Source organism: Scardinius erythrophthalmus (genome assembly GCF_964197995.2).
Source record: "Scardinius erythrophthalmus genome assembly, chromosome: 9".
In the NCBI taxonomy this organism is placed as follows: domain Eukaryota; kingdom Metazoa; phylum Chordata; class Actinopteri; order Cypriniformes; family Leuciscidae; genus Scardinius; species Scardinius erythrophthalmus.
Genome location: NC_138229.1, coordinates 15426356 through 15453257, shown reverse-complemented (window position 1 = coordinate 15453257; position 26902 = coordinate 15426356). Strand labels below are relative to the sequence as shown.

General features: G+C 37.1%; 3 protein-coding genes across 5 annotated transcripts in view; 2 read left to right on the top strand and 1 right to left on the bottom strand.

Annotated features, from left to right (window-relative positions):
- Positions 1 to 19221, bottom strand: part of dynlt4 (dynein light chain Tctex-type 4) — a 47124-nt gene extending 27903 nt beyond the window's left edge. Inside the window, exons 1-2 of one of the 2 annotated variants that reach the window (XM_081375563.1) lie at positions 18990 to 19221; positions 16769 to 16924 (exon numbers count right to left, since the gene is read on the bottom strand). The gene's annotated coding sequence lies outside the window, so the exon portion shown is untranslated. Of the gene's footprint in view, positions 1 to 16284; positions 16403 to 16768; positions 16925 to 18989 lie in introns of those variants that run through there. The other variant, XM_081375564.1, reaches the window with a different exon arrangement.
- Positions 14262 to 17592, top strand: ankrd45 (ankyrin repeat domain 45; the record flags this gene model as incomplete). The annotated part of the gene is made up of 5 exons (XM_081373772.1): positions 14262 to 14499; positions 16760 to 16927; positions 17002 to 17096; positions 17209 to 17347; positions 17561 to 17592. The coding sequence occupies 5 exons, from the start codon at positions 14262 to 14264 to the stop codon at positions 17590 to 17592; spliced, it is 672 nt and encodes a 223-aa protein (XP_081229898.1).
- The window catches only part of rasal2 (RAS protein activator like 2), an 83239-nt gene continuing 74652 nt past the window's right edge, over positions 18316 to 26902 (top strand). For both annotated transcript variants that reach the window (XM_081375559.1, XM_081375558.1), the window contains exon 1: positions 18316 to 19152. In XM_081375559.1, the coding sequence (XP_081231685.1) occupies positions 19023 to 19152 (130 nt within the window). In that variant the 5' untranslated portion in view covers positions 18316 to 19022. The remainder of the gene's footprint in view (positions 19153 to 26902) is intronic.

Genomic DNA, 26902 nt, shown 5'->3' with positions numbered 1-26902 from the left:
TGATGAACTCTGAGAGCTTTCTGTCCTTCCGTTGACAGCTATGCAACTACCACTTTGACGCTTTTAAAAGTTCATAAAGACATCGTAAAACCAATCCATATGAATAGAGTGGTTTAGTCCCAAATTTTCTAAGACTTGATCACTTTATATGATGAACAGATTTTATTTATGCTTTAATTCACATACAAACATTGATCAGCAAACAGAAACAGAAGCTCAACTGAACCTGCTGAGAACAAACCTCGTTGGTTCTTGCTGAAGCTCAAACGTGCTGCGTAACACACGAAAATTAACTTCATTGGTTCTTGCTGAAGCTCAAACGTGCTGCGTAACACGAGAATGAACCTCATTGGTTCTTGCGAAAGCTCAAACGCTGAGTAAGAATGAACCTCATTGGTACTTGCTGAAGCTCAAACGCTGAGTAACACAAGAATGCACCTCATTGGTTCTTGCTGAAGCTCAAACGTGCTGCGTAACACGAGAATGAACCTCATTGGTTCTTGCGAAAGCTCAAACGCTGAGTAACACAAGAATGAACCTCATTGGTTCTTGCTGAAGCTCAGGGACGTCACTAGGATTGGAAGACAGGGGGGGCTTAGCCCCCAGGGTATTTGTAACTTGCATTTATAGAAAATCTTACAGTGAATTTGAGTAAAAAACAATGTATATGTTTAGCTGTATTTGTCTCTTCAACCCTGTTACCCTAGTCTCAACCCCGTCACACCTACATTTTTATAATTTTTTTGTTTATGAATAAGTAATTTATAAAAGGTTTATGAATAATTAATTTATAAAAAGTGTATGAATAAGTAATTTAATGTTTGTTGAACTTAGTCAGAAATGTTCAGAGCAATCATAAGAATACTGATTTTAGTTCAAAAGCCACATCTTTGATCAAAAATGATAGGGCTGCTGTCACAAAAAGTGCCCATTTCAGGCTTTAGTATAGCATAAGTGTAAAATTATATGTAAATGTTATGGTGCATGCACAATTTCTGGTAAGCTACGCTTTTTTTATTATTTCAATTCAATTATTGTGATTTGATTTAATATTGACTCATTTGGATAAATATTAGGTACTCAAGATAGGCGTTAATTTTTCTCAAGAAAAAAACAACTAACCTAATGCTGTAAACATACAGACAGCCCTATCAGCCTATTATTTAATGTTAAAAATAACTCAAATTAAATTTAATGTGTTTTTTTATTATAATAACAACTTTATTTAATGATATAAGTAAAAAATATAATAAATATGTAATATACACATATTTAGCAAAATACTCTATAGCTTTTTTTCCTGCCAACTACGTGCTATAGCCTATATTATGTTCATTAAATGGTTCATTGAGGTAACTGTTCTCCAGCTATGTTATTGGCCTCTTCACGCTGATAAAAAACACTGATTGATCGATATTATGTATGAGGAATATATATTTCGGTAAGTTGTAGACTACTGTATCTTTCAACAATGTTCGTGTTTTTTTTACTATTACAGTAGCTAGTATAGATGATCGGTTCACGTGCGCTAGGGATCTGTCACGGAACATTTACAAACGCCAAAACGGTATTTATTGTTTGAATTTCGTAATAAAATGGACAGAATCTGAGAGTTGAGATTCTTTTATATCATAAAGTAACCTGCTCTGTCTAGTTTGTCGGTCTTCGCGATTTTCTGTGCGTGAGAAAATGGATGTGTGGCGCGAGAGCGTGTGAAAAGTGTCTATTGCGTGTCTCACGGTGAATGCGTTGGCAGCTCTGTTAGGACTCTTTGTACTTCTGTCCAACTTCCGAATTTTCAGCTATTTTTTGCTGCTGGATATATATAATTTGTTGCGTCTAAATATGAATGAGGATCGGATTATTGATAAATCGAATTGTTATTTAGGGGGGCTTAGGAACATTTTGGGGTAGCTTCAGCCCCCCTAAAATAGGCCTAACGACGTCCCTGCTGAAGCTCAAACGCTGAGTAACACAAGAATGAACCTCATTGGTTCTTGCGGAAGCTCAAACGCTGAGTAACACAAGAATGAACCTCATTGGTACTTGCGGAAGCTCAAACGCTGAGTAACACAAGAATGAACCTCATTGGTTCTTACGGAAACTCAAACGCTGAGTAACACAAGAATGAACCTCATTGGTACTTGCTGAAGCTCAAACGCTGAGTAACACAAGAATGAACCTCATTGGTACTTGCTGAAGCTCAAACGCTGAGTAACACAAGAATGAACCTCATTGGTACTTGCTGAAGCTCAAACGCTGAGTAACACAAGAATGAACCTCATTGGTACTTGCGGAAGCTCAAACGCTGAGTAACACAAGAATGAACCTCATTGGTTCTTACGGAAACTCAAACGCTGAGTAACACAAGAATGAACCTCATTGGTACTTGCTGAAGCTCAAACGCTGAGTAACACAAGAATGAACCTCATTGGTACTTGCTGAAGCTCAAACGCTGAGTAACACAAGAATGAACCTCATTGGTTCTTGCTGAAGCTTAAACGTGCTGCGTAACACGAGAATGAACCTCATTGGTTCTTGCAGAAGCTCAAACGCTGAGTAACACAGGAGAATGAACCTCATTGGTTCTTGCACATCAAGCAAACACTTGAGCTTCCGTTTACCACAACTGATGTGTGAGTTTATGAATGTTTAAATTCAATCTGTTGATCATATAAAGTAGTGCTGCACGATTAATCGTATCGCAATCGCAATCGCGATGTCAAGTCTACGCGATTATATGACGCAAAATGTTGCGATTTTATATTTAATAAACAAATTAGCGCTGTTAACGCACTTATTAATGCAAATGCTTTTAAACCATTCATGCGCGATAATACATAAAAGAACGAGCTGCCTGTGAATGTCCTCCACACACACACACACACACACACACACACACACAGATAGACGCGCCAGGATCAAGTACACACATGAATGCCAAAATGAACGCGCTGCCTGTGAATGTCCTGACTGTGACAGACAGAAAGTCTCGCGCTAATATCGTGCGTGCGCACAAAACAGCAACAGTTCTCTTTCGAGCTTGAACGAACAATAACACACACAATTATGCCAAAATGTCTTTTTGTCGAGTGTCTTCATAACATAAGAGTAGTCTTATGATGAACATGAAGAATTGTGATGACTCGTGAAAGAATGAGGCGCGTGTGAGATTCGCGTCTCTGACAGCGGCTGGTCTTAAAGGGATAGTACACTTTTTTTTGCTTTTTTTTATTATTATTTTTCTTTACCCCTGACATGTATGGTTATATGTACTCTTGTATGTAAATTATGTTTTGTTCTTGTTAAAATGCAATCCAAAAAAAAACCTGTCGCTAAAGTTAATCAAAGGACAAAGGGAACAGAGAAAAACACTCACTGCTCTTGACTAAATTACTTTTTTCTTTAGGCTGATTATCACTAATCTGTGGGTGCATTCATTTTCCTTGAGAACCAAGCAAGTTGACTCATGAAACCATTTGTTTATTATATCGCATATCGCAATCGTAATCGCAATATTGACCTCAATTATCGCAATATGACATTTTCCCCAAATCGTGCAGCCCTAATATAAAGGGATTGTGTCTCTTCAGAAAATTTTGGACAAAACCACTAAGCTCTCAGATTTCATCAAAAAGATCTTCATTTGAGTTCCGAGGATGAATGAAAGTCTTACAGGTTTGGAATGACATGAGGGTGAGTAATTAATGACAGAATTTTCATTTGTGGGTGACCCATCCCTTTAAAACAATTTCAGTCTCACAATTCACAAGTAAAATGCCACCAATCAAACATGCTTGCGGCAATTAGTAATTTCTGAGATCACACAGTAGGCCTATAAACAATACATTAATGTGCCCAAGGCTGTTAGCGTTCTGCCTGGTTGATCGCCGGAAGTGACTCTTTAAGGTGTGGAGAAGTCTCTCTTTCATAGCCGTGAGATGAGAAGGGGAGGGAAAGAGTTCGGGGAGCTGTGGGCGGTTGTGAAACGCCAGGAGAACACTTGCCGTGACGCACGGCGGTTGCTGTCACAGGCAGGATCAGCTCGGGCTCTGCAAAGGCATGGTGTGAGAGGAAACCCCGTTCTGGGATCGCTGTCTAGCTTGTGTGGGTGGTATGGTGCTTGCTGTTGCCTTGGAAACAAAGATCATCTGACTGCCACAGTCTTCCTGTCTTGTTCACACATGCAGTGTGCATACAAGCATAGATACATAAATAGTGGCTTTATCTTTACTGTTGCTAAAGGGAGTGTCTGTTTGCTGTATCTGTGAACTGTACTGCACTGTATTGATAATCGGCACTCATTTATGTCTGTGAGCTGCAGACTTTGACAAGGTGTGGTAAAAGTAATTTGGCTTTGAGCATTTACAAGGTTCCTGGGACTCTATTGACACTGATAAGACAAACATGTGACATAATATGCTATATGCTTTCTAAAAGATACTTTATGTAATCTTTACACATTTACTTTCATCAGTTCCATTTCATCTCTATCATTATAGCCTTGAATCCCCTTTAGTAAGTTTCGGATTAAATAAAATAAAAAACATTCTAGTGTGAACATTTGCACATAATGGAGGCTTCAGTTAAAGAGCTACAGTAGTCACCCAAAAAATTAGTCATCATTTACACATTCTCATGTTGTTTCAAAACCTGTATGACTTTCTTTCCTCTGTGAAACCAAAAATAAAATAAATAAATACTGTTCATTTTTTACATGCAATTACAATTAATAGGAAATGTAGCTTCAAAGGATGATTCAAAGGATAAATTATAGCATAAAAAAAGTATTCTGAAGCCATATGATTGCATTGATGATCACATTTAAGTTGCTATTCACTGAAATATTCAAATCAATCTGAGCTCGTTTTTGGCAAGTTCTTTAGACTGAATCAGTTTATTCATTTCACAGAATGGAGAAAAAGACCTGAAATAATTCATCCTGTAATACAGTCCTGTTCTGTTCCAGTCATGTTCATACAACTTATAATATAAATTAAAATAACTGGGTAATAAATCAAGCGTAGCGTCAGTTCTGGCAGGTCGCGTTAGTCAAGCTCGCATCGCTTGTCAATCGTATTTGACGATAGAGGTCCTGACAGAACTTGGTAGTAACCCTGAACCTACCCCTGTAGTTGCCTTTCCAGTACTTTCACTGTAAGTACACGTACTGTAAAATAAAGTGAACCATTCATCTTTCATTGTAATTGTGAACTATTCACAATTTGAACTATTCAAAAACTTCCTTTAAACTCTTTTGCAATTCTCATTTTTTTGTATGACGCAAGTTTTGCACAGACAGCACTGATTATCTATAACACTGATTGTTCTGATTAGGATAATGCTCTTGCTGTGTGTTATGGTTTCATTGCAATGGTGCCATCTGCTATTATTTTACTCAAATACTTATCTGGAGCTAAGCTCAAAATTATATTAACTTCTGGTAGCTGAGCCCGACTAAATCAAGGCAAAGTGTCATTCAGTAAGATATACTTTTAATTTGTTGGGTTATTTGTAAAGGTTTCTTTTGTAACCATAACAAAGGGTGATTATTCAAGTCTACAGACCGATTAGAATTTTTGGTGATTTCAGACTTGACAAAGAACAACAGCATTGCACCGCCATGACGTACATCAAAATATGTTGATTTCATTTCTCTCGACCCTAAACCACACATGACACTTCTCTTGTGGAGTCTGAAATATCTTGCGGTTGTGGCTGGCTTGCAAACATGCACAACAAAAAGGTGCAAGTCTTAAATATAAGTGTAAAAACTGAAAACAAGCCTGACCTAACTGCGTCAAGTGCTGTTTTGTTTGTGCTAACATAACTGTGACATTTCTCAAGAGATTTAAGCCGCATATGTAATCACTCAGTCTTTTCTGAGTACTGAGGCAAGTACCTCTATGTGGAGCAAGTCAACAAATAACAAGTGCAGTAACCACACCTGACATATTTTTAGACTATAAAATGCAGTTCAGATATCAGACTAGATCAGTTTTGTTAACAATTTTATTCATTTTAATGAACTTAATAAATACATATTAACCTGATCATCAATTCAAGTGATTAGTTCACAACATTTGACAAAATAAAGCATTTTAGTGAAGGTATGAATTAAAACACTTAACCCTATCACCACATCTGAATACATGTGGAGTATCTACTGAACTGAAATACTGTAGAAAACCCCCCAAAAGAGAGAATATAGGACAACCATAATCAGGACAAGCACAAGTTTTGCTGCCTGCCACCCAGATAATCAGCCACCCAAGAAGCAGATCTGCTATTGCCCGTCAAGCTACAAAAACAGCTGTATGTCCTCAACTCAGCAGGACAAAAAGACATTAGGAACTCTAACCTGGAAACTAGAGCACCTCACAAACTCCCAAATGGAGAGGAAGACTTTCGCCAGTATCTGACAGTATATTGAGCTTGTTATCCGTACCCTAGAGGCAAATGTTCACATAATATGTTCTTTGAGGGAAAGTGTTTGTGCCTTTAAAAATAGCTGAGAGAGGATCAAGGAACTGGTCAGTCATTCTCTCTCTTACATTTTTAGAAATGTCTACACTTATTATTCCAGATAATCAATCCTCATGAGCCATGCCATAGTGTATCTTTTAGGATAATAGAGGTAGACAGAATTGGAATAGGATCATATTCAGACACAAACTTGCATCATCTTGAACCAAAAGCTCTTATATCACATCAAACAATGTGATTTCTGCAACACAGTTCCAACACAAAACACTACAAATAATTTTTAGATGTGCTAAAAAGGGAAAGTAGAATATGTATTTTAACGTTTCATTGCACTATTGTATATTATTATTATTAAAATCATGTAATGCCATCGGCATGTGTCATTGCTAGGCCCAGACAAAATTTGCTGCCTTTTTTTTAAATAGAATTTCTGCACCGATTTTTGGTGCAAAATTCTGCAGAATGGATTTAATGAGTAAACCTACATTATATGTTGTACCTACATACACAGACAGGAAGTTTCGGTTGTTATGATTAAAGGAATTTCAGCTAGACAGTTACAGATTGCTTTTGAATTCCCATCTCTATATACAGTACTGTTTGATTGGTTTTTGAACAGATAAAATCATAGCCTACTTTATGAAAGCATTATGGCTTTATTTCTCAAGATCAAAGTAGCAATTGCATTATTCTTTAAGGATTTCTCTTAACCAAAACATGTTTTCCACCTGATCAAAGATGACTTTGACTCTAAAGTGAAAGAGAGATACAGATGCAGAGTGAAAATAAAACAGAACAAAAGGAAACAGCTTAGCATAACCACAAACACCCTCGTGCACAGGCACAAACACACACATTATGCGCTGCTCAGTTAACAACTCTCCATACTTCTAACAGTCCTCATCAACTATAATCTGAGCAGACCTCACCATTTCACATCCATCATACACAAGGTCAAGAAGAGCCAGAGGTGCAACTGTGCAAATTGCAACAGAAATTACTGCCACAACCTCATAACATATGACTCTGATGATTCTTTAGAACTTATTACATTTTAAAACATGGTGACAGAGGTAAAGAGTTAGGTACTTTTCACTGCAGGGTATTATTACAGTGCACATGAAGTGCAGCAGAACTCTGCAGGACACAATAGAGGAGAACATCATGCAGAACTAACAGTGCTGACGACAATCAATGGCACTCAATTGTCCTAAGTTCTGCTTTTGTGTAAATGCCTACATTCACTCAGTGGATCATCATTGAAAGCTGATGTAAAATGCGTGTATGCATGACCTTCAAGGCCTTAAAGGACAAAACACTGATCAAGGTCAATGCTACAAGTCAGTTTTTTGCCTTTTGTCCTATTCTATTGTTGATGCACTCTGTCAATATAAAGGTTACAGATTCCAGTCAAGATAAGAAATCAACCCATAAGAAGTGTAACGTGTGAAAGAGACTCTTAACTGTCTCTAGCTCCAGAGGGACCGTCCCTGCAACCAGCATGAGTGTCATTTTGATTAAAAAGCATCTGCTAAATGACAAGAAATAAAGTTACACAGAAGAGATCTAAGGGATTTGGTTTGCTGCATTATTCTGTGCCATAGTCAAAATCCTTCACTTGATTACAAAGAAAGTGCATTTTACCTGAAAATTGAATGCAACTTTTCAAAGGTTATTGTTTGGTTATATGCAGCCCGAAAACTCTATGAAAGTATCACACAAACAGTCCATGATTTGTGAACTATATTGCATCTGAAGCCGTGATAAATTTGTGTGAGAGACTAAAATTTTACTTATTATTCACGTTGCATCTAAAGGCACCATATTTGAATGTATGTGGACACAAACATTGGAGGAAAAGCTTTTCTGTGGAAAAATGACCTAGATTTCTGTGTCTGTTTATAACAGAATTTTCATTTTGTCCCTATTTTCATTTGTCATGAGAGGCATTTAACGAATACACTAAAAGCACATGCATGCATGACTAAAATAAATGGATGGATGGATGGATGGATGGATGGATGGATGGATGGATGGATGGATGGATGGATGGATGGATGGAAAAGAATGTGCTAGAACAAAAAGATGACAGAATGCAGAACTCTCCTGAATCCATAACATTCTCTCTCCCCTTCTGGCACAGCTCAAGGAAGCAATATGTTTGAGATGTGGGGCACTGGTCCGCACCCAAAACGATATCAAGGTGATGAATCTGTGCCCACTGCAGCTTGAATGCAGCACTGCGTAATGACCATCAATGGAACGGGGAGCAATCTGTTTCTGCATCAAAATCTGCTTGAGTATTATCATCATGAAGACACTTACTGTTGTCGAGTATGTGCCATAAACACCACCTGGAACATGAGCCTGTGTAAAAATAATCATGTCTCTTATGCCATCACTTAGGGCTGTAAAATTTGGTCAAAAAAATTATATTGCCACTGCTTAAATATCATGTTTCTGAATAAGAAACGTAGATTCTCTGTAAAAGCATTCTGTTTATAATGAGACCGCAGGTGTACCTCAACAGAGTGCGCCTCTGATTTCACTGGAAAGAAATGTTTATGTATGTCAACCGTGTTACACACAGTTAGCTGTACGCACAATCCATTTATAGATGCATCCTGTGGAAACGTCTCTCAACATAGACACCTGTGTTTGTGAAACACAATGTTTGTTTACAGCCCCTTTGCTATCAGAATTATTTGTGTACTGTTGTTTCCTTGCGTTGGATTGTTTCTATGCAGCATGGCCTTTTTCTGATATGTCAGCTTCCTGTTGACTTTTGTGGTTAACACACTGCAAAGTGAGATCATCATCATTGTAGACTAAAATAGTTGAACTGTTTTTCCAACCACTTTCTTTTCCATCAAGAGGGTCACATGGTTTGAACTTGTGCGAGTTGCAGACATGTTAAATCATGACTGGTGTCAACTACTTGCACGATTTTCAACTTCTTCCACTACTAGCTCTAGCCTCTAACTAATTCCAGATTGATTTGATGTGATGTTTTACTTTGTGTAACACACAAAAACATTCAGTGTTAAAAATTTAATATTCTGAGTAGCCTATTTCTTAAACAGGTCTCAAGGAAATCTGACCTATTACAAAGAACATAAATGCCATAGATCTGCTTACGGTTGATTAGTGATCGTATAGTGCAGAGTATTAAATATTTCTCTATATGTCAGAACTTTTCTTGTTCAAATTGAAAATGTTCATTTTCACTTTCCAAAGTTAACAGTCTTCTGTTTATCCCCAATTTAAATAGAATTCAGATTTTCAGTGTGGAATTTTGGAGCCTAGTACCTGCTGTTTGATTACAGGAATACACATTGTGGTGATTAAGACAATGCAAATCATCTAGTAGGACTTCAAAGAGTTTAACAAAGAAAGACTGTGAACAAATCTAACTAAAGTCATCGCGTCACCAAAACCAGAGTGATGATCAGATACCGAGGTGCATAACCAAAGAATTTCCTACCCTATTGAAAAGCATCACAGGGTACGACTCTGAGTTAGGGTTATGACAAATCAAAATTTCATGTGATACATTAGAAAGACTCTTTTTAAGTACACAAAGAATCCTATTTTTAGATATTGTGGTTTGTAGCACTATAGCATAGAAATCTGTGTGTATGTACTGTATGTATACAAACACACATACATAGGCTATATATATTTATAAACATTTATGTTAGATGCGATTAATCACGATTAATCTATTTGACAGCACTAATTTAAAAAAGAAATGTATACTTTTATTCAGCAATGATGCATTACACTGATCCAAAGTGACAGTGAAAACATTTCTAATGTTACAAAAAAATTTTTTTTAATTGTTTTTACTTTCTAGAATCCTGAAAATATGTAAACAAACATGTATCATGGTTTCCATAAAAATAATGATAATAATAAGAAATGTTTCTTAATTAAAGGTGAACTAAGTAACTTTTTTACCTTAACCGAACAGCTTCGGAGTCATTGGAATAGTTATATGACTTTTTTTCAGGTTGAATGGTGGTCGTCTCACACCCCCCAAGCGCCTGTGAGCCGAAAAACCATCCTTGCAACTTTTTAACGAATTTTTAACTAATTGCTTTACGGCAAAACCGTTTTTTTTTTTTTATCTGCTAAAATTCTGTCATTATTGCACTCCCTCACGCTGTTCGAACCCGAATAATGAAGACGTTTTAAAGAATGTCCCATCTGCTTTGATGACGTTGATCTATAGCCTCTGGTATCTGAGAGTTGCCAACAAGTTTTTCGACAGTGTTGTCAAATATCTGTTCCGAAGCTGTAGGGGGAGCTCTATAGAGAAACCTGCGAGCAAAAAGCGAGAATACAGCAAAGAAATTCCCGAAACTGCATAGCCCTGCTTTAAATGATATCTGAAGGATCATGCGAAACTGACAACTGGAGTAATGTCATCACTGGAATGAATTACACTTTCAAATGTATTCAAATAGAAAATTTTAAATTGTAATTAAATTGTAATTGTAATTGTAAATAAAATGTAAATTTTTCACCATATTACTGTTTTACTGTATTTTTAACCAAATAAATGCAGCCTTGGTGAGCATAAGAGACTTCTTTCAAAAACGTTTAAAAATCTTACCGACCTCAAAATTCTTACGGTAATGTATATCCAGCTGTCCATCTATCCTATCATTATCTCACCCATATGCCACCATTCAGACCAACAGCCAAAAAATGCCTCTGTTAGATTTGATTTAACTTATGTTATTGGGCTTTAAATCACACTTAATACTAATAATACTAAGAATTCTCACTCCTAAACCACACACATAGTACTATTACTAGGTCATGTTAATATCATTCCAAACATAATAAGTTATATGGGTGAGTGTATGTTACTGCCAGACTGGTTGCATCACGGCCTTTAAAGTATAAAATGCTTTGAATAACTCAACACGTACAAAGCGGTTAAACCTGTATTCCTTAAACAGGTGTGGCTGAAGTATCAGGAAGAGAAGAAATCCAACACAATGAGTTGGCAGAAACAAACATAAAGACTGAAACTTCCCCATTTTCGGACTGACGGCTTAGAGAAATAGCATTTCTCTTTGGATCTCTCGCAGTGGAAGACGTCACTAAGACGTCAGGCTGTAATCCAGCGTAGAGGAGTCACTGTAAAGCAGCGGACATCATTGGACTCTTAGGACCCGAAAGCCTTTTACTCATTTCCTGAACCCAGTCTTCTAACGGGGTTATTTTTAGTGTGCCGTTATTCAGTCATAAGTGCAGTTTGCAGAATTCAGGTCAAGATGAGCCCGATTTCTAATTTCAAGGCGGAAACGTAAAACAGACACGGAAGAACGAGGAATATGGCGTCAGAAAGAGATTATTTTAGATTAACAGGGCAGAAGGGCAGCTCTTCATTTAGAATGAAGCAAAATGAAAGTTTTTTCATTCCTGATCGAAGGTCTTTCGTTCAGTCGCTCATAACAGCTTTAGCCTAAATTACATTCTTGGACAGATTGGCAGAAATGGAGCTCAGTGACTTTAATAAGATGATGTAATGGACTTACACAGCAATACAAGACTGTGTTGATTCTCAATCCACTATGATTAGCCTTGGGACCAAGCTGGTCAATATAAACTCGTAATTAAAACATTCATCAGCTACAAAAGGAGGACAAAGGAGGGCTGATGCAAGCAGCCGCAACCTACATAAATGCAAAGACCTACTGTATTTTGGCCACAAGTGTTTGCTATATTATGGCACCTATCAGTGAAATCTCTGAGGCCTCTGACAGCCTCAGGCACATTAGTACTCCTTAGACAAGCACAGATGTTGTTTTGCCGTTTCGGAGGAGTGAAGCATGACTGCACAGGCTTTAACGGCTCTGAGTACAGATGCTGACAGTCCACACTTTAAATGGTGAAAACAGCCAGACGTGTGTTCATCTCACCATAACTGAGGACTTCGAGAATTTGAAATGGTTAAGTGGTTTACTGAGCTAGTATCTGATGGTTCTAATAGGGTATTACAAGCAATCATAGACAAACAAGGGAGCACATGTATGTGCATATACTGTAGCAATGTTTTCTTCCATTTAAACGCAAAAAAAAAAAAAAAACAGAAGGTTTTATTATTTTGAATGTGTTGTAGCTAATGTTGTAAAATAAAATTCAATTAAGTAAATCCTATACACTTTGCGTCACACTACAGGACTAGTAGTTTAGAGAATGGATTAAACAAAAAAAAATTAAATGAAATATTTGTATTAAAAATAAAAAAGCTAAATAAAAGCATGTCACAATTTTTCACTACATAATTAGATAACTGAAATGTAATATTAGCACCTGTCTTCCATGTATCTCTCTCAGGCTTAGCTGACGTATTTCTGTGTATGATACTGCTATTCCTTTTCCTTTCATTTGCCTGCTCCCAATATTCCTATAATTACAGACCCACATCATAAAAAAGTTTCCTCCTTTGGCCTAAAATAGAGCAAGTGGAAATACAGTCATGTCATTCATTGAACACACACATGTTACAAATAGACTTCAATGACAGAGCAGGACTTATGCACAGGTCAGGAGTGGATAGCAGAGCTATGACAAGTCATAACCTTTGACACAAATCCAATCATTCCACATTCTTCACCATTAACACACACACACACTCTCTCTCTCCCTCTGTAATGTGATCATTCCATGCCTTGAATGCAACTAACTGTCAGTGTGGCATGACATGATGTAATATCCGAAAGTAAATGACGCTTCTCCTCTATAATGGAGTGAATTCTACCACATATCCTTGTGTCATATTGTCTAATGATCTGATGGTGCTAATGATGGACACCAATGCTGAGTTGAGGTAGCTAACCCAGAATTGCAATAGCCTTCAGGTATTTAAACTTGTCATTAGCTATATTTAACAATTAACGTTCCTGGTTTTACTTAAATGAGGAAGTTCTTGTTGGAATGTACAATGCCATCACGTGTTAACAACAGTGAATTTGCACTCTTCCCTGTGTCAGTTGACTTTCCATTGCTTATTATCACAAGAGAAATAACCTTTAAGAGCATCATATGATTTTTTTTCCCTTTTAAATGAAATATCACAAATTTACCACAAGAAATCTCCCTATTCCTCATAATTTCCCCTCTTCCTCTCATTGAAAACACCATGGAAATACTAAATGCAGTGGATTAGTACATTAACTGATACTAACACATCATCGATTTGAGAATTCACTTTTCAATACTTTTCATTTAGAAGAATCAAAATAAATGACTTATATTTTATCTTGATAATGATCTTCCTTTTCAATATCAGTCCTTTATAATGTGATGAGAATGTAATTTCCATAGAGAAGCCTGAACCTTTCGTGGGCTTTCCATTTAATTTTCTTTATTGATTTTCTTTATGTTTCACATAAAGAAACTTTCCTGTTTCTTTGTGTGTGTAATGATCCATAACGTATTTTCTGTGTACATACATATTCCTGGCTGAGATTACATATAAAAGTTTTTGGTTTCTAATTTGATAATTACAGACATAAATAAGGGTTGATGCTATGTGCTTCTTTTCTTCTTGGGATCTTCTTTCTATGACCGCTATCAGCAAGAAAATGTCATTTCTCAGTTCAGCTGAGCTCAGATTCTCAGCTCTTCTTATTTCATAAAATAAGCAGCAGTAACATCTAGTGGCCAGTGAAAGTAATGACCAAAATGACAGCACGGTTGCCATAGAGACAAGGCACGCAGGCACTTACAACAACATCCCTGTTCTGCAAGTCATAATGCGGTCAGCTGAGGAGAAAACTGTACTTTTATGTGCTTTACATGATGATGTAGAGGGACTTAAGCGTCTTTTGGAAAGTAACAGTGACACTGATAGTAAACAACCGGAGAATATTTTGTGGGAAAAAGATGAGGTGGGACGAAATGCGCTGTTTGCTGCTTGTACTTTAGGACGGAGCGGCATCGTGCGCGAGCTCGTGCAGAACGGCGCTGACGTCAATGAATTCACAGCGCGGGGTAGGCTAATTAGCGAAAGTTTCTTCGTTAAAAAAGTACTTATAGCTTGGCCAATTGAACTACTGCAGTAAAGGTTGTTGTAGATGGGGTTATTTAACATAATAAGATAGGATGGAATTAATCTTATCAATAATAATCTTATGTACCATGCTGGAAAAAAAACCTAAACTAGACTAGGCCAATTTACCACTGAGCTGATTTAAAATGGTTTCTGAGCCTGGCCAAGCTGTCTAAAGCCCCTTACCTCCTGGGACCCAGGAATAAACTTTTGCCCTCTGTAGTGTTTAATTATATTTTAGTGAATTTCTCTGACAGCATACATGTAACAGATTTAAAACACCAGGGGCCAGTTGTTAAAAAAGTTTAATCTGGATCAGAATGATCTGGATTTGGAAATCCCATGTTTTGCTATCCAGGATCAGGTAATCCATCTTACTTTTGTGCCATTGTTGTGCCGAATTTCGACTCCCTGAAAGTCAGTACCTGATTGCCTAATCCTAACCCCTTCCCTAATCCTAACCCCTCCCCCACAACTAATCCTAAACCTACAAATAGGGGGTAGTAATTTGGCGGGGGTCAGAATTCGGCACAACACCGGTTTTTCAAAGCAAAATTGATGGATCACCCTGATATACACTTTTTTATACCAAATCTGGATTACTAGTCTAGTGCTGTGATCTACGGAGCCCCTAGGGACATGGTGATTGGGGGTTGGGGTATCAATGCTTTTGCGTTCTCTTAGAAAAATTCTGTAGCATTCTGCCGATAAACTTTGTGTTCGCTCGCAAATAACTTTTGACTGGTGGTTCATCTCTTATGATCTTGCCAAAGTTGTTTACAAACAGTGATACATAAAAACACTTTAAATTAAATATATATATTTTTGTTTGATACTTACAGCTGTTTGGGTATTATTTTATGGCGCCAAAATCTCTTTTTTACTTTACTGTATTGGCTACCGAAAGGCTTATTAACAGGAAGCCTAATGTCCACTTCTAATTTATTACTTTAACAGTTAAACTAATCAAGAGTATTTGAACAATTTTAAAGTTTTATTACATTTTTGTTCCTGAATTCCACCCTTCTGCTGGGATCAGTATAATCCTGATTTTTTGGATCAAATGTATTGAACAACACAAACGCATTTGATCCAGATCAAAACCAAGATTGGATTTTGTGATCTAATCTGATTTCAGAATCTTTTTTTTTCTTTTCTTTTGAACAACCCATTTTCAAGATTTGACCCAATCCAATAGCCGAAATCCGATCATATTACTTTCGAACAACTGGCCCCAGGATCTAAAGCATGTTTATCAGGTATTTTGGGAGACACTGGTGAATAGGGAAAGAAATTCAATATTGCTATGAAATATTATATATTATTAGGAAAATTATTACATTTCTTTTTTCATTACATGTTGGCCCAAGAATACATTAATATGCATATTAGATAGTGTCATACATCATATTGAATGGGACTGCCCATTTATGGCCATTGTACCACATATTGCATAAGTCATGTTGTTCATTGCCAAGGACATAGCATAACATATGAATAAAATATATTTTTACAAAAATGTTTTCCCCCCATTTGTTTCATATGCTCTAAATGTAATGGCATGAAAACAATACGAATTATTATTATTATTTTAAACCTGGCTCTCAGAAGGTTAAAACCAGCTTGACCAAGCTGGGAGACCAGCTAAGATCTGAAAACCAGCTTTCTTTGTTGGTATCTATGATTTTGTTCACCCAAAAATGTACATTTTGTCATCATTTACTCACCCTCAAGTTGTTCCAAATCTGAGTTTCTTTCTTCTGTTGAACACAAAAGAAGATATTTTGAAGAATGTCGATGACCAGACAGTTGACGGCACCCATTGACTTCAATAGTTTTTTTTTCCTACAATGGAAGTCAGAAGAAAGATACTCCTACAGGTTTGGAACAACTTGGGAGAGTAAATGATGACAACATTTTCATTTTTGGGTAAACTATCCCTTAAATGAAGAACTTGTAACATCCATTGATCCTTTCCATTGCACAAATAAAAGGTCATTTAAATTATTCAAATGTTCTTTAAGAATTTATTTTTTATTTTTTAAGAACTGTTTACTGAAGTTCTTTTGGGAACCCAACATGGTTCTTCTATAGCATTGCCATGGAAATTCACTTTTGGAACCTTTATTTTTTAGACTGTTTATTTAAGCTGTTGCACTGAAGAACAATTTGTCAAGAAATAATCAATGTGGTTCACTGTAGGCTACTCACCATTGCATTATTCTGCCATGTGGGGTCAGCTGGACACTTTGCAAACTTTGGTTGAGCTCAACGCTGATTTTCAAGCTACCAATTTCCGCGGAGAGAAGGCTGTTGATGTGGCCCGACGTTATGACAAACTGGACTGCGCAGAGTATCTGGCATGGGCTGGTGAGAAAGTGAAATATTTCAGCACATAAAATCTGGTTGTGATTAATACTGAGGATTTATTTTTCTCCTAACAGAGGCCAAACAAAGTTTGCAAGCATTAATACAAGAAGTCAGAGACATTATCGCTGATCAAGAGAAAAATCAAGGAAAGCTCAGTAAGGAGGACAAGGTAATTCATAATTCATTATATCCATAGTGAAATAGTTTCAGATTGTCTAACACTGGGTTTGCTAAACCCAAAAAGTAGACATTGTCTAATCACTGTTTGTGTGTTGCTATAGAACATGTGTGTAAACATCTGTTCGTCAAAATCAAACTGGATACACAACACCAAAAATGCAACAATTCAAGACTTTATTGAACAGGAGAAGCACCTCAGAGACGTACTGGCACCTATTCTGCTCAAGCTTAACACACAGTGTAAGTATGTGCTATATCTGATTTATATGATTTGCATATAAGCTAACAACTTGCTATTATACTTCATTTCTATATCAAACAGTGCATAATTAATTTGCTCTTTTTCACTGAATCCAGTACATTTCTGCCAAATACGTTTTTCTTCTAGATGTTCTTGTCTTTTACTCTTTATTTCCTAAATTAAGTTTTTGTGTCTTATTTATTCATTCACAGCTGAAGCCACAACGAAGACAAGAAAGCAGTAGAACTACATTGCACAGAGGCATTAATATTATGTAGTTAAATGACAATAAATATATGAATAAAACGGTCGGTTGCATTTACTCAGTACATGTTCTACATTCAGTCTTTACAAAGATAATAATTAAACCTTTTAAAAAAATACAAATAAAATTGATAATTTACATTCAATTGTTGATTTAAATGTTTAATTTAGAACATGCATTGCACTTTTTCTAAATGAACAATAGAGGGAGACAAAGGCCGCATTTCATGTTCCGCTAAATCATCTCTTAAATATCTCCAATATTGAATATTACATATATTTTTCAATCTAGGTTATGGCTGCAAAATATGTTCTTCAAGAACTAAATACAAAGCCTATTAACAGTGTCAAAACAAAAGAAAAACTGCACGAGATTAACCAGCAGATGTCTCAGACTCGATAATCAGTCCACATCTGTCTCACAATGTCGATCGATGCCGTCAAAGTCTCAATTCGTCTTCTTCCACGTTCAACAAATACATTATGTATTTCTGAACTTGATGTGTAAAAAACGTCTACAATTTACAAGTAGTAAAAGCCTGACTGAAGCGGTTTAAAACATTATTTGTATTGATCGATTCTCTCGGTCATCCTCTAGTTTCCCCTGAATCCCAGCGCACAGGCTGGCAATGGCATGTGATTGAGGTGGAAAAGCGGTCTGGATTTTGAAGTGTGAAAAAGGGCTGTCTGTCCTCCTCACCACAGGACAGGGAGTAAGGGAGGGAGTCCCAAACAACGAGTCACACTTTAAGTGGACGGCAGAACAATAAACAGATACTTGCTGTTATTTTGATGATCTTTGCCGCAAGGACAATGCAGTAAACTCCTGCCGTCGATCCAGGAAAACCGTCGCCTGGATTCATTCAATTATTACTGCTGTTTCCACGACCTGACTCATGGACACATGCCAGCAACAGCAGTTCTTCCCAATATAACGTTAAGAGCCGCTGCTTGTTTCTCTTTTAACTTTTGCCTGCTGCTTCGGGTTAAGAAAACTTTGCACTTTCGTAAGTTGTTGGCTTTGATAAGTTTTTAAATACACTATCAAAGCTTTATTTTATTAGTATTTCCTTGTTTTATTGTATTCTATTGCCGACAACGTAGGTACAGTGTAATGTAAACACAGACTAGAGTCTCGCGTGCATAATATAACGTTATATTCTGACTTTAAAAAAAGAAAAATCATGGGAAAACCCAAACGTTTAGTTTGAACATTGTCATACTGCTGTCGCTAGTTTATTCTGGATTTATTTAAACTATTTTTTAGCTGTATGGTTTTAAGCTCAGTGATTCTAAACCAACACAAACGAACAGAAAACATTGTGAGTGAGGTTCTCCAGCCACGCGCGTGGTAATCCACCGGACTGGAGTCTTTACCTGGACGTTACCGTGAACTGGTGTGTGTCGAGCATGGAGACGGATTCAGTAACCGTTGGCGACGTGGACTCCGTTCAGGGAGGCATGATTTCTTTGGACCCAGTGGTCGACGGGATTTTGATGGACTCGTTTTGCCAGCAGCAGGGATGGGTGCGGGTGTACGGTAAGTGATATTCAGTGGCCGCGCTGTCTTCAGTCTCTAGATCTGTTCACCTTAACACCCCGGTGATATGAATCACAATTTAAAGATAACTCTGAACTTAAATACATTAAGTAACTGAACGATTTGCGGTTTTATTTTCGATCACTCTTTAGTACAGAAGGGAATTCAGTCTTATGTTTAGCGAAGCATTGTCAGCCAGCAGGATTGTTTATGGCAAGCCGTCTGACATTTAGCCTATTCCTTTTCAGGGGGAGTTTGTGGACATTCATCTTACTGGGGCACAGGCCACTGACTTGGTGTCCAAATCTCTCTTTTTTTTTATTGTCTTTACCTGCAGTACAGAGTCTTTCAACAGTTACACACCCAATAAAGATCTTAATCGCTGACAAACAATAGTAGGTATAGTTTTGTTTGTGGATTATTGGCAAATATCCACTTTTATTCAATTAGTCACTAGCACTAATCATTATATAACGTTACTAGTATTTATTCTTTTGCTACTAGTCAGTCTCAGTACTGACAAGTAGCTGCTTCAAGACCAATAGCATTTTTTGCCATTTAATTATACTTTCAATTAATGAATTGTTGCTGGTTCCCTATTCATTTTTCCCCCTAAAAGCTATTATTTGAATATTAGTACTTATTCTTTAGTTTTTTTTTTTGTAGCTGTGTCTTGTAGCTTGGTAATAATTGGAATACATCCTAGTTAGAAATGGAGGCTGTAAAAGCGGACTGAGTTTACCTGTTCTGCGTGATGACGTAGGCTAGTCCCATTTATCCAATCATTAGCAACCACCTTTTTCAGTAACAGCTTAAAAAATCCTGAGTGGGGTAATACTGATGTATTTTATGTCGTAGAGTAAAACATGAAAGTGTCTTGAGCTTGTGTTCGCCACAGACCTTATTTCAGCCATTTAACCAAAATCCAATTTTTTAAAAAAAAAACATGGACTTCGGGACGATGGAACCGGAAGTGCTAAAACGCTAACTCGTTTCCGCATTTTAGCCTACAAAGTGATGTCACACCTGCACCACTCTATAACATTAAAATAGATAGCCTACTGGTTAGTTGTATGGAATAAATATTAAAATGGCATGCCATAGTAGCACAGCTCTGATAGAAACATTTATTTTCTATTTTGTTTGTGACTTATTCTTGACACTTGAAAAGATTCATTCTAGGTTAGGGCATATGTGCTAATACATTAGTGTGCCTGATCTAGTGCACTTTTATTGTTACTGCTTTTAATGTGATTTAATGGAATGATATATGATGGATTCAAATCTGTGTATATTATGATTTGTGGTTAAGGGAAGGGCTGTGGAGAAAATCCTGATTATACATAACCGGTTTGAATGTTGATCTTGTTGTGAATGTTTATGTCTCATAGCTGTAATATGAGATAGGGTGCAAATAGGATTCATCGCATTGTTGACAAACATTAAAATGTGTTCTTGTTATAGTTTCAGGTGGAGTTTTAATGAGGGGTTGTTCAAATGGACCATATTATTCTGATTTACAAAACTGAATAATATTAAGCCATGGTTACTGATTGTGTTGCCAGAACAGTGTTGTTAAATAAAGCTTCTTTAAGGCTGTTTAGACCCTATAGACATGTTGCCAGGGGCTGTTGTCATGGCAGCCTGTTGTCTTCTTATTTAAGGATGTAAGTCGAAACCAGGGACTTCACATGAAAGACAGGACATCCAGTTCTGTCCATCTACCGCCACTGACTCCTCATTACATTTTCCATTAATTCTGAGCTGAACCAACTAGTTCTAAAATTATAAATCAACCAACAAATTAAAGGTTAAGTACTCCTACAAATAAAAAGTGTCACAATTGACACTCACCCTCATGTTATTAATTCCAAATCCTTATGATTATCGTTCTTCTGTGGAGCACATCGAGGAAAAATAGAGGCATTTTACCAGTGTTTTCTCCACATGCAATTACAATGAGCTTCAAGAAAGGACAAAAAGTGGCATAAATGTATTATATAATTGCTACATGACTTATGCACTACATTCCACATTTTCTATCTAGCATAGCTCTCTTTGACATGTTCATAAGTAGCGATTCCCAATTTGATCAAGAATCATTATTTTGAGACAAATCTTTTGTATGAAATGGTGATCCAGTGGACCCAGTGAAGTGTTGTTGTAATGCGTTAAGAATTCTCACATTTTCTCCAGTCATGTGCTGTCCAACACCATATGACATCATTTTTGTCTTTAACTCACTAAAGTCCCACTGGTGTAAGTGCAAACTCGCAGTGAGACAGAAATGAGTCATTACAGAGTGAGAGAGCAGTCAGACCTCTTCCCCCCTCTCACATTAAAGCTGGCCTAAGCAGGGATGTCATATCATTCATAATTAAATGACCACGGCAGCTACATGCTCATCATGTTCAACATCACTTTCTCAGATAGAGTGGAAGTGTATCGTGGTTTTAAAATAATCAGCGGAGCAGGGGCTTTCGTTTTTGTTATTCCTGGGAAGTCTTTTTCTCTGTTTATAGCTGTATGTTTTATGTCTGGGGAAACTAATAACATAACTGTTCTGTTATAGTTCATGTTCCTCCCACAGTCTTACTTAAGGGCCAATTGTGTCTTATGTAAATGGTGTTTGTGTGCTTTAATTGGGGGTTTGTATGGCATTAGGCAGTCTATTCGGGAATCGGGACCCTTTTTAGGTTTGTTGCTGCCTAGAGTTATGCAAGTAAAAATGTTGAAATGTATAAATGTACTTCCTCTCTTCGTTTACACAAAGCTCGGGGTTGGCGGGTGCGTAGGTTGTCCTGTCAGATTTGGCATCTGTTTGGGCCTGCAGGTTCAAAAAGTTCGCCTACATCCACCAAGCTTCTTACGTCATGTCCCTCATACTTAAATGAAAAGGTACGGGACGGTTCTGCCATGGTGGATGAAAGTGAATGCTGATGAATGTTTGTGAAGTTGCTGCTTAGATGTGTTTAATCTTGTAGAGGAAGCCGAGAGAAGGTGGGGAGGGGCTGGAGTGAATAGTGGGATTGTGTTAGCGGCGGGCGGCTCAGGATGTGCGCCCTGCTGCACCAGCTCCCCTCCACCCGCCGTGAGCCGCTCGTTCGTTCATTGTAGCTGTCAGCAGACAGGGCTGGGACTATGATGTAAGCAGACCGTTCCGAGAATGACCTCAGTGGACTGGATTCCAAAATTCCAGAGCAACCGGCACCAGTGCGTTCATCACAGCATTCCAGAGCTGAAATAGCTCAATAAGGATGCTGTTCGGCTTCTCTCCCACTCACTTCCCTTATGTATCTGTTAAGAATAATGTTTTCCATGCCAACTTGCCTATTCATGGACTTGTTTTGACCATGGCCATTCTTTTCAGTGATGACTACAAAACATTTCCGTGTGGACTTTCAGTCAGAAGGCAGAGCTGGCATCACGGTTTCCAGTACTTCTGACCTGTATGTTCAAGTTAGGAATTTTTTGTAGTCAATATTATTGACTAAAAATTCTGCTGTAAAATTCTGCTGTATAATTCTGCTATATATATATATATATATATATATATATATATATATATATATATATATATATATATATATATATATATATATATAGTTGCTTAACTGATTAATGTACTACAATATGAAAAATGGATATTCATTTTGAGATTTGCTAAAAAAAAATGTTTTAACAGTGTATAAAAATAATAGGCGTGTTTTTTTTAAGATTACATAAGCGTTAGATGATGGCAAAAGCATTTTAAAAGTAAAAAGAGAGGAAATGAGCATGTACTATTAAATATCCATTATTACCCAATGTTCAGATTTACTTTTACGGCAAGTCTTTTATGCTTGATGTGTGCATTTATTTGATCAAAACGTACAGGAAAAACAGCAATATTGTGAAATATTATTACTATTTAAAATAAATGTTTTCTGATTTCAAATATTGTAAAACATAATTTATTCCTGTGATGGAAAGCTTAATTTTCAGCATCATTACTCCAGTCTTTATTGATCCGTCAGAAATAATTCTTATATGCCGATTTAGTGTCTATTTCTTATTATTATCAATGTTGAAAACACTTGTGCTGCTTCATATTTTTTTTTGTGAAACCGTGCATTTTTAGCATTCTTTGATGAATAGAAAAGCATTTGTTTGACGTGGAAATATTTTATAACATTATAAGTGTCTTTACTCTCATTTTGATAAATTTGGCATTACATTTAAAAAAAAAATTACCAACCTCAAACTTTTAACAAAAGTACATATATACAATTTTGATGCTGATAAAATTTTTATAATAATCTCTTATTGACCTATAACTGATATGATTCGATTAATATGCTGTGCATCCATGGGTCAGTAGAGCAGCAGCTGTGTCCAGTTTTTTTGTTTGCATTTCTGCATCCAAAGTTCTGTCTAAAATTCACTCACAAAGTCAGATTTAATTGCGTTTCAGTGACTTAATGTGTCCTTGACTTGCCTCTCTATTAATCCCTGATTTTAAGTCTATTAAGCACCTTATAGATAGGGATTAGCCCCCGTTTAATGTGGATTGTGGATGCTCACTTCATGCCATTTACTTGGAGAAAGACCCTTGTGTCTAAGCTTATTAAAGTTTAGCTAGAAACAGGAAAATGTGGAGCATATCTTTTTAGCATGAACTCCTGAGGAACCAACTGGAACAATGACAGTTTTTCAGTGATTTGTGTCACAAAGAGTGATGAGTAGTGAAGAGCACATGCTGCCTAGTCAAGATCCTCATCAAGTTTGATGCAGTGCCAGGTACTCCACACCAACATGTTAGTGAGTTGCCTGCGGTGCTGAATGTTCAGTTTGAAAAGCCCCTTAATTAGAGAGTCCGCTGAATTGAGTTCACTGTAGTCACAAGAGTTTCACATGCTCAACTCCGATGTACCAGGCCTCCTGCTTTGCTTCCTCTCACAAGGCTGGTTCAAAGGTGCCTTTGTCTCTGTAGATCTTTCAAAAGAGCATGCTGATACTTCTGGGCAAGTCATCTGTGTAAAAAAAAAAAAAAAAGACACAATTTTTGAATATTTTGAGAGTGTGGAGAGTGTTAGGAGACGAAGGCAGGTATCTGTCAGTTCTCCACCCTTTCCTTTCACTTCCAGTGGCTGAGTGGCTGGAAGACAATGTCCTGGGATTCCAGGCGTTACCTGAAAACACAGGAAGCCCCCTTTCCTGTTTTCAGGCCCATTCCTGATCATTCTTGGATAAATATTTTGCTCCTCGTCTTGCGACAGAACATGGTGATGAAGAACATTCTAATGCCCTATTTATTGTATTATTACATGACTTTCTGGAATACTTGATACTTATCTGTCAGTCACATCATTCTGTGGTCTGACTGACCAGTTTCCTGCTTAGCTGTGCTAGTTTCATATCTCTATTACTCTGTGGTCTCTTTTTCTCACAAAATAATGTGATTTCAGATCAATATTTCATGCTTATTTTTTATTTATTTGGCAAGTAGTCATGCAATAAGCAGGGTAATGTACAGTAAGGTGGTCATTACAAAATAACCCCCTTTAGAATGATACAAGAACCCTCTTCACTGTGAAGCCCTAATCACTTTGATGGTGCTTTTTTAATGAACCTGACTATACATAATTTTTTTACGTATTGATGCACTAATATATATTACTCAGACTTTTTTTTACCTGAATTTTCTGTCTTTCATGTATAATCTTTTTTAACATTTGAAATGTTATATCCCACATGCCATTAAAAGCCAATATACAAAGTGAAAATGAAAATATTTTTATGTTTATAATATTTATAATGTTTTAATTACGACTTCTGGCTTGTAGTTTTCAGCATAAAACGTTCAGTGGCAAAAATGCTACTTTTTTATATTATTGCTACTGTACAATTAGCTTTGTTTTGCTTCCTGAATTTAGTGTGAAGTTTGGCTTCTTTCTAGTGATTTATGATTTTGTCTCTTTATTAGCTAATAATTATATTAGCACACAAATGAACTTTGCTATACCTTTTTCCCTTTATAAATGACTTGGGAATGTCTGTTTGAACACTCTTGCAGCTTTGCAGATTGTGTTCTCCTATCTGAATATTAATTCCATGTGGAAGAAATCCCACGAAAGAATTCCTGCCACTCTGGGCTATCGATTCGAGCGTACCAGCAGACTGGTGGCATGTGCTTCCTTCCTGCTCTTTTAAAGACTGATACTGGAGTGTTACTTACCCCCAATGGACCAGCGTGGATTGTCAGGATTGATTGGCTTAATTGGTTTGATTGTGATAACACCCCTAAGGTTGAACAACATCCTCTTGTTAACCAGCTCATGTCTCCGCATTAGAAAGGCTCTGAGGATTTGGTGCCTTTGAATTTCTGTGGTTGGAATGAGACTCATCTGTGCCCGTAAGTAGGCCTATCCAATTATAATGTTCCTCAATTTGTATTTATCCAGTGTAGCTGTGCATTCAGAGATAATTCATTAGAAGTTACTCAAGGTCGGGCTGTATCCTCCAAGCAGCGTATTCTTTTAATTAAATGCTCTCTTGCCCTGGGTTAATGTAACTCATGTGTTTTATCACAGCCCCTTGATAAATGTGATTCATTACGGGTGAGCAGGTCGAATGCAAAAATGCATCAATAAAGCTTCCGCTCATCTGGGATCACCTAAGCCAAGCTGTCAGAAGGGAAGTATATCTCCTCTGGCCTGTATGGCACCTGCTGTAGATAAAGATACACATGGTTTGCAGATACAAGGAAGAAAATGAGCGAGATTTCCAAAGGGAAAGATGAGGTATGAAAGAACATGAGAAAGACAAGGCTGTCTGATTAGAGATAAACCTTCAGGTTCTTTTGTTTAATATTCAGCACGGCTATAATTCATGACAGGTCATATTTGGTAGGCACTTCCTCATCGTAAAAATCTAGATGGTAATTTTCCACCTGTCTGCTCTGATTCACCATGACCAGTCTGAGGAAAAAATGCCTGAATAAAACGGAGAATAAAAGCCACGCTGCACTCGAACTTCCACAATCTCGTATTACTGGCAGAGACTCATGTGACGCCAAGCCGAAGGTTATTTGATATGCTCCCTTAGTGTTTCGTTTTTGCCATCAGCAGCACCTTCACAACAGTCTGTTCTGAAGCTTTTAATGTTTGCCTTTGTAGGTGCACTCAAGGCAACCACATTTATTTTAGGAAGGCTTGGCATATGTAAACATAGAGCCAGAAGGGATTTCGACATCTTGCGTTGCAAAAAATTTGAAGCATGTATTGTAGAGCTTCGGTCTACCCAGAGTTCAGCAAATGGTTTGCTCAATCCACAAAGCACATATAACGTAATGTCTGTCATAGACAATGCTTCACTTCAGATGGCTTGTTTGAGGAAAGCGCAAGGGACTGAATGACATCACAATGCGTAACAAGACTCCTCCCATTAGAAGAGCTAGCATTTGATTGTGTGACACCAGCTGTGTCTATCCATGTGCATGTCTTTCTCTTGGAGATGGACGGTTGGTAGGTGTAGCTGCTGTTTTGTAGAGGGCTTGATGACAGTGGTTGCATCAAATCAAGCAGTTATTGGTTGAAATTTTATAGTAATAATGATTTTTTTTATTTTTTTATCATATCATAAAATTATATCCTTAAACATAGGCTTCATTTTTTGCATTTCATACAGAATACTACCATTCAATTGTTTGGGGTTGGTAAGATTTTTTTTAAAAGTGTTTTAGAAATAAGTCTTTTATTCTCACCAAGGC